This window comes from Mirounga angustirostris, unplaced genomic scaffold, assembly GCF_029215605.1.
Source record: "Mirounga angustirostris isolate CCGP_5_RB_7025 unplaced genomic scaffold, mMirAng1.0.hap1 SCAF_14, whole genome shotgun sequence".
Taxonomy (NCBI): domain Eukaryota; kingdom Metazoa; phylum Chordata; class Mammalia; order Carnivora; family Phocidae; genus Mirounga; species Mirounga angustirostris.
This window is the reverse complement of record NW_026991722.1, coordinates 81,345,774-81,359,057: the sequence shown is the minus strand read 5'-3', so window position 1 is coordinate 81,359,057 and position 13,284 is coordinate 81,345,774. Positions and strand designations below refer to the sequence as shown.

The following is a 13,284-nucleotide window of genomic DNA, read 5'->3' as shown; positions in this document are numbered from 1 at the left end:
TTATTGGGGTGCTCTCTTGATCCCAGTTTGCAAGCTTGAGGATGAGCTTTCTCAGTTATGTGGCAGACAGACGTTCAGCAGAACAGCCAATACAACTCTGCTGTAATCAGTCCCATTTATAATCATCAGGAAAATAGCAAAGTACAAGGAAGAATGCCATACTTCCAGAAACCACTGGCATTTGAGCGCCTGACAGAGCTGCCAGTGCTGAGGGTTTGATGGATGAAGAAGACCTAGAAGAATGTCTGATTTAATTGTTTATTGTATCAACTAATTACATGGTATTCATTCATCAGCACAAGATAGTGAGAGGGTCCCCTAAGCCTGAGACCCAGACACCTGGGTCTTGGTTCCAACTCTGTCATTCAGGACCCCAGGCAAGGTACTTCCCCCCCGACCCCCGGGTCTCCCTAGCCTTGTAATGCCAAGGTCCTTCACAGGGGTCCTATGCACTCCTCAGAGATTCATGAATGGGACGGAAGGAGCCCCAGAAATTATAGTCAGAAAATCATTCGCATGTGCAGATGCCTTACACACTGGAGAAGTGGGTCTGTGACCTTCATCAGATCCTCAAAGAATTCCATGGCTTGCAATATACTAAAAACCACCGAAAGTGGAAATGGACACACCAGAGGATTGTGAGGAATGAGGCAGGAGCAGACTCACTTCTAGTTCTCCTCTCCAGGTGTCTCCAGGCCAACCAAAACACCCGATACCAAAATACTCAGGAACGGAGCAAGGAGAGAATAACGGAATCATCTGTGCACTATTCATCCAGTAGGCACTTGCTGGACGCCTACTGTGTGCCGGGACCGGAAACTAGGGGTGTTGCAATAAAGAAACAATGAATGGAAGAGTGGCAGAGGCGGGTATGTATGTCTGCCTGTGTGTGTGTTCGTGTCTGTGTGTGTCTTGGTGTGGGTCTATGAATGTATGTGTGTCTGTGTGTGTGTGTGTGTGTCTCTGCGTATGTCTGTGTGTGTGTGTGTCCCCGTGTGTCTGGGGGTGTGCCGGCCCTTGTTGCAGCTTTGGGTCGGGAGCCCCACCGCGTGCTCTTCTCCACCAGAGCCTGACTCTGAAAAGCTTGGGGACACAGCACACATCACCATTAGGCACAAGTGATGCCGGACCTGCAGGGCAAAGGAGGAGACGCCAGGGCGGGAAGGTCAGGAGTGAGAAAGTCCCCGAGGTCCTAAGATGCAAAACTGGCTTACCAGGACCGGCGGTCCCACCCCCTCCTCGGGAGGCTCCTCTCTCTGCCACTGCTGGGAGCCTGAGCTGCATTACGAGGACCTGAACGCCTGCCAGGAGTGGAATTCCAACCTTGCCCCACACCTGCCTAGAAACCCTACATTATTACCTAAAGTCGGACCTGCAGGATTCCAGAGTGATGGCTACATCTATTTACCGCAAACTGAAAAGACTCTGAATACAGATCTTCCTGGAGGTATGATGGGATTACATCCTGATGAAGCCATCGTAAATTGAAAGTAATCAGAAATGCCTTTAACACACCTCACCTACTGACCACCACAGGTTAGCCTTGCCTACCTTGCACATGCTCAGAACACTGACATTAGCCTATAGCCAGGCAAAATCGTCCCACACAAACCCTGTTTCATAATCAAGTGTTGACTAGGTCATGTAATTTACTGAATGCTGTACTGAAAGTGAGAGACAGAATGGCTGTAAGTGTCATCAGTCGTTTCCCCTCGTGATCATGTGGCTGCCGGGGAGCCCAGCAGCTCGACAGTGTCGAGTACCACATATCGCCAGCCTGGGAGAACAGCCAAATTCAAAATGCAAAGTATGGTTTCAACTGAATGTGTATCGCTTTTGCACCATTGTAAAGCTGAAAACTCCTAAGTGGAACCATGGGAAGTCGGGGACTGTCCGAATTAGGGGCTTTCCCCAGTAAAAAGCCCAGGGACACTGCCTCTGTTTGAGACCTGGAAGGCTGGGGTGGCCCACACAGAGAGAAGGGCTTTGACGTCAGAATGGACAGGTCTGAACCAGTGACCGGTGTGTGCCTCAGTCCCCTCCTCTGTCAAATGGGAGTAAGGAGGGTACCCACCTCCTACGGTTGTGTAAGAATCAGATGAGTGGAAACGTATAAGGGCTTGCAGTGGTGACAGGCACATAGCACTAAATAAATACCTATTATTATCATTATTATTGTTCTTCATGAAAAATGGTTTCCTCACAGTCATTTGAAACTGTGCACTGCTGGAAGAGAGAGAGAGAGAAGGAAGGCAAGAAAATAAGATGTTACATATCTACCCGTTAATGATACCAGGCAAGAGAAGGGTGAATCAATTTTTATGACACATTAATATAAATATTTTATCATATTAAAACTAGCTTGGACTTTTTCTCAGCTGTAAGGCATTTCTTTCTTCTAAATTAACTATGCCATGTTTCACTTGGAAGGAAGAAAGAAAGGAAGGAAGGAGGGAGGGAGGGAAGGGGGAGGGGAGGGGAGGGGAGGGAGGGGAGGGGAGAGGGAATGGAGGGGAGGGAGGGAGGGAGGAAATTTTGCAGAAATCTGCTCCCCAAATAGTGACTGCTGTGTCCACGCATCATTTGTGTTGTGTCTTATAGGTTCCTGAGCATCTGCAGTTGACCAGCTTCCTCTGGCTGCCTGCAAACACCCCGTGAAGCCTGTATTCTCAACTCCATTTTCCAGATGGGGAGACCGAGGCTTAGACAGGTTGAGTGAATAGCCCACGGTTACCCTTCCCCAACCAAACCCCCCAGCTCTTCTGATCCCCTGCCCAGGAGCACTGGGCCCTCCTCCCACTGTCTCTAGAAATTCTTTACTTATCCATTCGACAAACAGTCCTCGGAGTCCTGCCCCATGCCAGGCCTTGCGCGGAGTGCTGCAGATGTCGAAATGAATGGAGGCAGCATGCAGTCCCCTTACAGGAGGCATTTCAAAGGGCTTCCTCCCAGAGTGATCTTCTGGGACATGAGGAATCCCAGAGCCATGGGGTCACGCACTCCTGTGGTCAAGTCCTGGCTTCTCCACATACTGCTGAGTGATCTTAGGCACCCAGGTGACCTCTCTGGGAGCCACTTTCCCCAGATGTCAAATGATGATAGTACACTCACAGAGCTGTGGTGAGTCCTCCACAAAGCAATTCCTGCAGAAACACTCAGCCTGATCTAGGAGAGACTCTTTCAGAGAGATCGCCTCCCTGATGGGTCTGAATATCTTGAAAGGAGATTTAGACAATAGGCAAAGAGTTGGGGGTTGAGTGTGGGGCAAGCACACAGATAACAAAGCCGAGGGGAAACGAGGCAATTAACTTGAGAGAGAAGGAAAGGTGTTGCAAAAGGGGAAAGTAATCTGAGTTGGCTGCAGAGTCAGCAACGCACCCCATTTACACTTAGGGTAATACAAACACTGAATATTGATCCAACAGAAATTACAAAGGATCTGGGGGAGGGGGAGGGTGTCACATTTAAAGGCAGATGCAGATGGGGGCGCAGAAAGGAAAGAAAGCTAAGTCTTCACTTTCTGTGGAGAGAAGCCAAGGGATAGAGTCTGGAATGGAGTCAGCAAAAAGGCACAGTACCAGCAGGCTTTTTAGAGACCTGTAGGTAAACAAAATAACCCACCCAAAGGGCAAAGGCGGTGGCTTCTGGGGAGGGAGAGGGGAGAAAGGGGCAGAGGGACTGCTATTTTGCACAGCACACTTTGCAAAACTATTTGATTCTAAACCAGGTTTTCTCCACCTCAGCACCGCTGACATGCGGGACCAGATAATGCTTTGTGTTGGGAGGTGTTTTGTGCACTGTGGGGTGTTTTATCAGCATCCCTGGCCCCCACCTACCAGGTACCATAGCAAACGTACCACCCCCACTACCAACACCCTGATCCAGGGTGACACTTCCAAATGTTTGCTTGGGGCAAACTCACCTCCCCTCTCCCACTGGGACACACTGATCTAAATTAAGTATGTGTATAACTTTAATTTTTAAAAATTCTTCTCTAAAATGCTTACACAGTGACCAGTGCATGGTTAGCACTTTAAAAATGGTAGCAAGGACTGTTACCTCCCTGACCTTGCTGGGGCTGCTTTCTCAAGCCACCCACGGATATTCCCTGCCATGCCCCAGTGAGCTCCTAGCTCTTCATATTCGAAGACAATATTACTGCTACTAATCATATTAATATTGATGTCAATAACAGTGTACCATGGCTGGGGCTGGCACAGTGGGGATCCCAGAAGAGAGTAAGCACATTCACATTTGGTCATACCTTGTTGCCAGGCTATTGTACATGATCAGCGTTAATTTCATCCTCATAAAAAACCCGATAGAGAGGAGAGAGGATTCTTCCTCTCATGTTACAGTGAAGAAACTGAGAATCAGGGAAGTTAAGCAACTTGCCTAAGGCCACACAGCTAGGAAGTGGAAAGGCCTCAGTTCCAAACTTGATTCTGTCCAATTCCAGCCCCCACCACGCTCGGGAGTCCCAACTCTTGCTGTGCATCAGAGTCAACTGAGAGATCTTTTTAAAATAATGATGCCATGGGATGCCTGGGTGGCACAGTCAGTTAAGCATCTGACTCCTGGTTTCAGCTCAGGTCATGATCTTGAGGTCGTGGGATTGAGTCCCACATTGGGCTCCATGCTCAGCATGGAGTCTGCTTCAGATTCTCTCTCCCTCCCCCTCTGTATCTCCGCATGCTCACGCTCTCTCTCTGTCTCTCTCTCTCACTCTCTCTCCTCTCAAATAAATAAAGAAAATCTTTAAAAAATATATAAAATAAATAAAATAAAATAATGATGCCCAAAGGGGATTAAGAGGTTCAAACTTCCAGGTACAAAATAAGTAACTCACAGAGATGAAAAGTACAGCACAGGGAATATAGTCAGTAAGATTGTAATAACATTATTTGGTGACAGATGGTACCTACATTTACCGTGGTGAACACTGAGTAATGTATAGAATTGTTGAATCATTATATTGTACACCTGAAACTAATATAACACTGTACGTTAATTATACTTCAATAAAAGAAAAAAAAGACTCCTATTCCTCCCACTGAGATGATACAAGTAATATCTTGTCATATGGCAAATATATGTAAGTTTTTGTACCATTTGACAGAAAGTGGCAGAATGACTACCTTATTTTCAAATAACATGTTTTTCTGACCATGTAAGTAATACATGCTCAGTACATAACTCTTGTAAAATGTAGAAAAATAAAAAGAAAATAACATGGTCCCTCTCCAAAATAAAAAAGAAAGAAAGAATAAGAAAAAAAGTTCACCCCTCCCTCCCCAGCCAAAAAGTGATACCCAGACTCTAGCCCAAACCAATGGATCAAAATCTGTGCGGGAGGGGCCCACACATCTCAATTTTTTTAAAACTCCCCCAAGGTGACACTGATGCACAGGGCATGTTGAGAAGACCTCCTGTGGATCTAGATGTGCATGTAAGGTGCACACAGACCCTCCGGGCATCTTGTTAAAATGCAGGTTCTGGTTCAGCAGGTCTGGGGAGGACCTGGGACTGCATTTCTTTCTTTCTTTTTTTTTTTTTTTTTTAAGATTTTATTTATTTATTTGAGAAAGAGAGACAGAGAAAGCGGGAGCCCAGAGGAGAGGGAGAAGCAGACTGCCCGATGAGCAGTGAGCCCGATGCGGGGCTCCATCCCAGGACCCTGAGATCATGACCTGAGCCGAAGGCAGACGCTTAACCAGCTGAGCCACCCAGGCGCCCTGGGACTGCATTTCTAAGAAGCTCCCAGTAATGCTGCTGGTACACAGACCACCCTTTAAGCACCACGATGTGAACGTGTGGCATGTCCTGTTTTGATAACCCTGCCTGCCAGATTTACCTTAGGCATTTCCTAGACTAAGAGGGAAATTGGGTTTTTTTTCCCTCCACGGAAGAGTAACAGTAACAACCCCATTTACTGAACAGCTACTATGTGCCCAAGTCTGTGCTGAATATGCTTTCAATATGAATATGCTCTTTTAAACTTCCCAATAACCCTGTGTTGTAGCAACTCCTGCTATTCTCGTGTCACGGGTGATGCAAGAGGTGCAAAAAAAATTAAGTCGCTTTTTCAAGAGCAATACGGTTAGCAAAGTAGTCAAAACGCATACCTGAGTCTCCCTTGGGACTCTCGTTCCCTGCTTATCCTGCCTACCTTAATTCAAGCCCATTCTCCACCTATGCTATACAACTTTAGGCAAGTCACTTGACCTCTCTGAGCTTCGAATTTCCCAACTGAAATCTGAGCATAAAGATCATCCCTGGACCTCACATCCGAAGAATACCTTTTGTCATCAAGTAAGACGACATCTCTGAACACACAGCACATTACAAATACCTGTTCAGAGAGTGGGGGGGGGGGGTCCTGTTTTGTTTTTAATCTTGAGCAGGTGGGTGGAATCTTGGCCCCCGGGGAACACAACTGTGGGAGGGGCTGGGAAGCAGGTAGGCACATTTGCAGGAGATAAGGTCTGCGCCACCTCCAATGACTAGAAGCTTATTATGGAGAAATGGCTAGAGAGATGCTATCTCCCCACCTGAAGTATTGGCCGGTTTATCTCTGGCAGCGACTCAGCCTGGGCAGGGGGGCAAAAGCAACAGGGCGATCACCTACAACACTTCCTGCTCTCCAGGGATGCTAGAGGCACCCCCAGCCCACGCCTGGTGGGGCTGAGCACCTGGTCAGGTATGGATGAGTAGTGCAGGCCCTGAGAGAAATGAGATGAGTTGCAGGTTCAAAGTCTTTCTCAGGGTACAATCTGCATCCAATTTGGAAAATGATGGAGGAAAGAGATGGAACCAGAGGACTTAGTCCAGCATGTTCTGGCTGTGGGAGCCTGGGCAGGTCCCTGCACCTCTCAGCCTCAGCGTCTGGCTCAGTAAAAAGGAGGCAGTCTCAGCTGATCTGTCTTCCTCCTGCGGTTGTTTGAAGGTTTTCCGAAAGGCAGTATGCATTTTGCACACAGCTGGTGGTATTAGGCACATCTAGATGGTACATGAATGGGGGCATTTTTATTCTAATAGCTATGTATTGATTTTATGTGCATCAGGAATATATATATATATATTACTTTGTTGATCTCTATCATGTTTCTCTGCTTTATTTTACCTCAAATCACATATCACCACCTGACACTGTATAAATTTATTAATCCATTGTGTGTCTCCTACCACTATGAGATCAGGGGTTTTTTTGTTTTGGTTTTGGTTTTGGTTTTTTTTTTAAAGATTTTATTTATTTATTTGAGAGAGAATGAGAGAGAGCAAGCACATGAGAGGGGGGAGGGTCAGAGGGAGAAGCAGACTCCCTGCTGAGCAGGGAGCCCGATGCGGGACTTGATCCAGGGACTCCAGGATCATGACCTGAGCCGAAGGCAGTCGCCTAACCAACTGAGCCACCCAGGCGCCCCAGGGGTTTTCTCTTTTGGTGTACCGATGTACTCCCAATGCCCCAAATAGTGCTTAGTACATAGCAGGTGTTCGATAATGTTTGTTGACTGAATATCTAACCATGAGTTCACTGATATTGTTGCTTAGGGTTGGGTCAACATTTTATGTTTTGAGCTTTGGTTTTTAAGTGGACAGATTTAAAGAATGCAAAGCCCAAAGTCTGGGGGACCAGCAGGTAATAGATGTGGAAATGCTTATCCACTGGCTAGCCCAGCCAGAGAGTATCTGAGGTCATCAACATTATTGGCAGCAGTGACAGCAGTGGGCTTGGGGGCCAGAGAGCAACTCAAGGTGAGTGCCAGGGTCCCAGATCACTCACCTGCAAAGTAAAGGAATCCCTCTTTGTCCTGTTTCCCAGGTCCTCTCTGTGAGAACCATGTGAAGTAACCAAGCAGAACTGTTTTACACATCTGCAAGAGCTATGGATAGGGTGGTAGAATTCTGTTATTATATAAACACTCTGGGTGCCACCCAACCTGACCAGAGCAATGCCACTCCCATTGCACGTGCTTTCCAGAGCAGTCTGCGAGGGCTGTGGAGTAGAGCCATACCTGGGCCCAAGTCCCAGGGCTACCACTTGGTACCTGAGTGATCTGAGCAGTCTCTGGACCTTATTTTCTGCACTCAGTAAGTTTTCACTCCATGTCTATAAAACAGGGATAGCACAGCTGCCCTGTAAATGGCAAAACAGTTGTTCTGTAAGTGACAGCTGTTAGGTCCCAGGTCTAAGCGACAACCTATGTTCCCCTCAGTCTGATGGGGAAACTGAGGCATGGGGAAGTGGGGATCATTAGGATCACACATCTTGTAAGAGGTGAAACCTTGCCTCAAACTCAGGAAGTCTGATCACCAAGCTCCAAGGCTGTCCACACTAAGCTACACCGCCTCCCTTTAAAAAAGGATCTCTGGGTCCATGGCTGATGCCTTCATTCATTTACAGAACAAATGTCATGGATGGGGCGCCAGGATGGATGGATGGATGACATGAGAGGTGCCAGGCTAGTCAACAACTTGGACAGGTTCCCTGCCCTCATGGAGAGGGAGTCAAGAATGGAAAACACTACCAAGAACAAATGGATATGGGGGCTCTTTCTGACAGTCAGGGAAGCCCTCTTGGAAGAGGAGACGTGAGTGAGAAGAATGGATCAATCTTAGGGGAAGCCTTCAGGGAGGGAATTCCAGAAAAAGGGAACATCCAGTTGCAAGGACCATGCAGGGAACGGGCGTGGCATAGTCAAGGGACAGAGAGAAGGCCAGGGTGACTGAAGCCCAGGGAGAGGAAGAGTGGTTCCAGAAAAATCAGGAATGGCAGATAGGAGCGAGATACGGTAGCATTTTTACAGGCCAGAATAAAGAGTCTGGGGGTTGTTCTAAGTGCACTGGAAGCCTTTGGAGGCTTAAGTAGTGGAGTCACACAATCTTACTTACGATCACTCTGACTGTTCTATGGAGCATAGATTAAACAGGGGGAAGAGTGGAAGCTGGGTTATTAGTAATGAGACTCCTGCAGTTGTTAATTCAAGAAATGATGGTAGACATAAGGGCTCATGTCCACCAAAAGATGTGTATAGGAATACCCATAGCAGCATTATCCATAACAGCCACAAACGGGAAACAAGCCACATGCCCATCCACAGAAGAATGCATGAACAAATGCAGGACGTTTATACGGTGGAGTACTATACAGTGATGAAAAAGGAAGACCCAGTGCTACCCAAAAGGACACACATGAATCTCCCAAACATAATGTAGGGAAGCCAGACAGAATCATACATTCTGTTGGATTTCATCTGCAGGAAGTCAATATGGGCAGAATTAACCTATAGAGAAAGGGGCTGGGGAGCAGTCACCCCTGGGGTAATAGTGACTGGGAGATAGCATGAGAGAGCCAGCTGGGGTGGGCGAAATGCTATCTACCCTGATTTATGTGGTGGTTATATAAATGTGTTGGAATGTAAAATCCATCAAGCTGTGCACTTATGATCTATGCTCCCTATTATGTATGTGTTAGACCTCAATTTTAAAAGACATTTAGGGGCAGCACCTGGGTGGCACAACCAGTTAAGTGTCTGGCTGTTGGTTTCGGCTCAGGTGATGATCTCAGGGTCGTGGGATCGAGCCCTGCATCAAGCTCAGCACGGAGTCTGCTTGGGACTCTCTCTCCCTCTCCCCCCTGCCACGTTCTCTCTCGTTCTCTCTCTCTCAAATGGATAAATAAGGTCTTAAAAAAAAAAGGTCTTTTTTTAAAAAAGAAAAAAAAAAGTTCCTCAACTAATATGAGCAGAATCCAATTCTCCTGACTCCCAGTTCCGTTCTATTCTCTCCAAGCCACAAATCCACATGAAATATTTCAGTAATGCCCAAAATTTAGCCCTAATAAATATATAAACCACACATGCACACACACACACACACGAAGAAGAAACTGATACAGTGGCTCAGGGTGGTGGCTGAGAATGAACTCAACGGGTGTTCTGGAAGTGAAACTGGTCTCCTGGGGCCCCTGACAGCTCTGTCGCATGACTTGTGAGCAGCCCTCTCTTCCTTGTCAGCCAAACGAGGGGCGGCTCTGTGGCACCCATGGCCCCAAGGGACAGGATTCCCCAAGAGTACTGGAAATGTCTGGCAAGAGGTCCAGAATGGTGAGCTCTAGCTCCCCCACCCCTGCCAGCTGAACCGGGAAGTCTCAAGCTGCTGGGGGGGAAAAAACCCTGCCTGGTTTTAAGCAACATTTGATCTCTGTCAACCACAGAACTGCCTCAGAACTATTAGAGATGGAGCTGCAGAGGTAGACTAGACTCCTTCTGCCTATTTTTAGACCAGCAGCCTGCACTGCCTTCTGTGTCACAGCAAAAGGACTGTAGGTTGGAGTCCTGCTGCTTGGGGAAGCCTCCAGAAAGAGTTCCCAGGAGCCACCGGATGATGGGCTGGGAGGTACTTTGCTTTCTTGCAGCTAGATATGTGTCTTCAATGTCTCTTTAAAAATTCTGGGAAACTTTTAAAAAGCAACAAGAAACAAATACATACATACATATATACACATACATATATATAAATTATACGCACATGCACACATGCACACACACACACAAATGGAGTCCCTTCTCAACTGCTTTTTGTTTTCACTTAATAACTGATCTTAACTATCTTCCAGTGTCATTTAATAGACTTCAAGTGCATCTGTTTTATTAGCTCCATAATAACATAATAATCGATAACACCAGAATTCATTACTGCACACCGTTCTAAGTGCTTCTCATGTTTTTGAGCCTTTCATCCTCACCTTAGAAGTAAGTTCTAGTATCATTATCCCCATTTTACACACAAGGAAACTGAAGCTTTGCCCAAGGTCAGGATACAGCCCTGGCTTCCATGCAGGTGCGCCTGACATCCAGGCCTGTCTTTTACCAGCGTGTTGGCCCGCCTTGGGATCCCACCTGACAAAGGTGCTGGAGTGTCTTGAGTCGAGGGGCCCCTCATCAAAAATCCAGACTGAGTCTGTGTTTTGCTCCTTGTTACCCAGCTGGGTTTAAGAACGTCCTTGTGCATAGCTAGCTAACTGGGGCTCAGCATGACCATTTCCTTAGGATAAATGCTTAGTTGTGAGACAGCTGGCTGGAAAGGTATGCCCCTTACCAAATTAACTGCCCTCTGGAAAGGCTGTGTCATTTACTATCCCACCAGCAGGAGATACTGTCTGCCTTTGACAACTCCTCCTGCTTTTAAAATCTCAGCCAGGAGTGACTCTCCAGCCACCTTCTCTCTACTCTTCCCTGAACACGTGGATGCGCCATTGATTGAGGGTGACCTGGGAGAGTGGGTGTGTGTGCTTTATCCTCACTTCTGGAACACAAGCTCCTGGAAAGCACAGACCACAACTTATGCATCTTTGGGACTCTCCCAGCCCCACGGGCAGCCATCTGCGCTGGGAAGAGGTCATGTCCCTGAAGTAAAGGACAGAGTCTCACCTCCTAGCCTTTGCATGTGCTGCTTCCTCTGCCCAGATCACTCCCACTCCACTCCCCTAGTTATCCTCACTCACAGGCTCGGCGCTGGCCTTGCCACCATCACCACCTCCAGGAGGCCTTCCCTGCTCCTCCGGCTGGGCCCGGGTGCACCTCCACAGCCACATCTTTACCCCTGACATAATACTGACCACACTACATTATACCAAGTTTCTTCAAATCTAAGCTACCGCCATATTGTGTGCAACCCTCAGAAAGACTCTGGCACAATGCTTTTCCCTTTTTTAAATTAGCAGCTTTACTAAGATAGAATTCACATACCATACAAGTTGCCCACTGAAAGTGTACAATTCAATGCATTTTCGTATAGTCACAGACTTGTGCAACCATCCACAGTCCATTTTAGATGGTTTTCATCACCTCTAAAGGAAACCCTGTACCCGTTAGCTAGCACCCCATTGCCCCTACTCCTTCACCCCTACCTGGTCATAAGCAACCATTCATATACTTTCTGTCTCCACAAGATTTCTCTATTCTGGATTTTTTGATGTGAGAGAAATCGTATAATATGTGAGCTTAGGTGTCTGGCTTCTCTCACTTAGCATAACACCCACATTGTAGTATATAGCAGTACTTTATTCCTTTTTATGGGTGAAATAATATTCCATTGTAGGGAGAGAGCACACTTTATTTATCCATACATCAGTGGATAGACATTTGGGTTGTTTCTGCCTTTTGGCGATTGAGAATAATGTTGCTCTAAGTATTTGTGTACATGTTTCTATGCAGACATAGTTCTCATTTCTCTTGAGTGTATGCCTAGGAGTCACAGTGCTTTCTTATCACTGAGAATGTTTATTTCTACTTATTTAAAAAGTGCTTTTAGACTTATTTAGACATCAATGTTTTATCACATATCATGCTGACGCATACTTAAAAAAACTGAAGCCAATATATTGGCTAAGGTATTCCAAAAAATGTCTTCACTACAAAGCCCAGGGCCTCTAAATCATTTTTTAAATGATGGGTGCCAGTGTCCAGGGTTTCATACAAGACGTCATCCTCTATGCCATTAAGAACATTAGAGATATAAGAATTCTTAAAAGATAAAGCCCCACTCCAGGCAAGGCTCACCTCACTCTGACTGCTGCTGGTCAATGGTGATTTTACACTGTCGATTATAAGTTCCATCCAGATCTCAGAGAGGTTAATATGGGGGGAAATGTGCATCTTAGAATTTATAAAATAAAGTCATTTCCTGCCTGCTTGCCTGTATCCCACACAAAAGATTGTAAGTATTTTGAGGACAGGAACCAAGCTTCTCCACCCTTGTATTCATTCATGCTCATAAGTCAACAGAAACATATGAAGTGCTTAACCCCCGTCCAATGCACAAATGAATGAATGCTTTGGAAAATAAAACTCACTCACCTCCAACTTGGGGACGACCATCAATTTGTTCATCGCCCTGAGCTGTTTCCCGATCTGTGAAAAGAGGGTGGGGTAGTGCTGAGATTGAAAACAAGCTCGTGAGTGCAGGGCACCTAGGAGAGTTCCTGCACTCAGTGGGCTACTTAAAAATATCTGTGGAATGAAAGAATAAGTGAGTGATAAGATAGTTACCATTGAAGCTAAAATTGACTGCACGTTTGTCTGTGGGCCAAACCTTGTTCTCTGTGCTTTACGTGTGATAACTCATTTTGCTCATCCGTCATTTAATCCTTAAAATGACCCCACAAGGTAAGAACTAACATTCTCCCCAGTTGACAAATGAGGCACAGAGGGGTGAATGAATAAATGAATGAATACAGGAATGAGTGAATGAATGAATGAATACAGGAATGAATGAATGACT

General features: G+C 46.3%; 2 protein-coding genes across 3 annotated transcripts in view; both read right to left on the bottom strand.

The window, feature by feature from the left end:
* The window catches only part of SRRM4 (serine/arginine repetitive matrix 4), a 442,185-nt gene extending 430,589 nt beyond the window's left edge, over positions 1-11,596 (bottom strand). Inside the window, exon 1 of the mRNA XM_064577691.1 lies at positions 11,507-11,596. Within this exon, the coding sequence (XP_064433761.1) occupies positions 11,507-11,596 (90 nt within the window). The remainder of the gene's footprint in view (positions 1-11,506) is intronic.
* A 1,265-nt stretch (positions 11,597-12,861) lies between these two features.
* Positions 12,862-13,284, bottom strand: part of SUDS3 (SDS3 homolog, SIN3A corepressor complex component) — a 160,625-nt gene continuing 160,202 nt past the window's right edge. For both annotated transcript variants that reach the window (XR_010407426.1, XR_010407427.1), the window contains one exon: positions 12,862-12,914. The gene's annotated coding sequence lies outside the window, so the exon portion shown is untranslated. The remainder of the gene's footprint in view (positions 12,915-13,284) is intronic.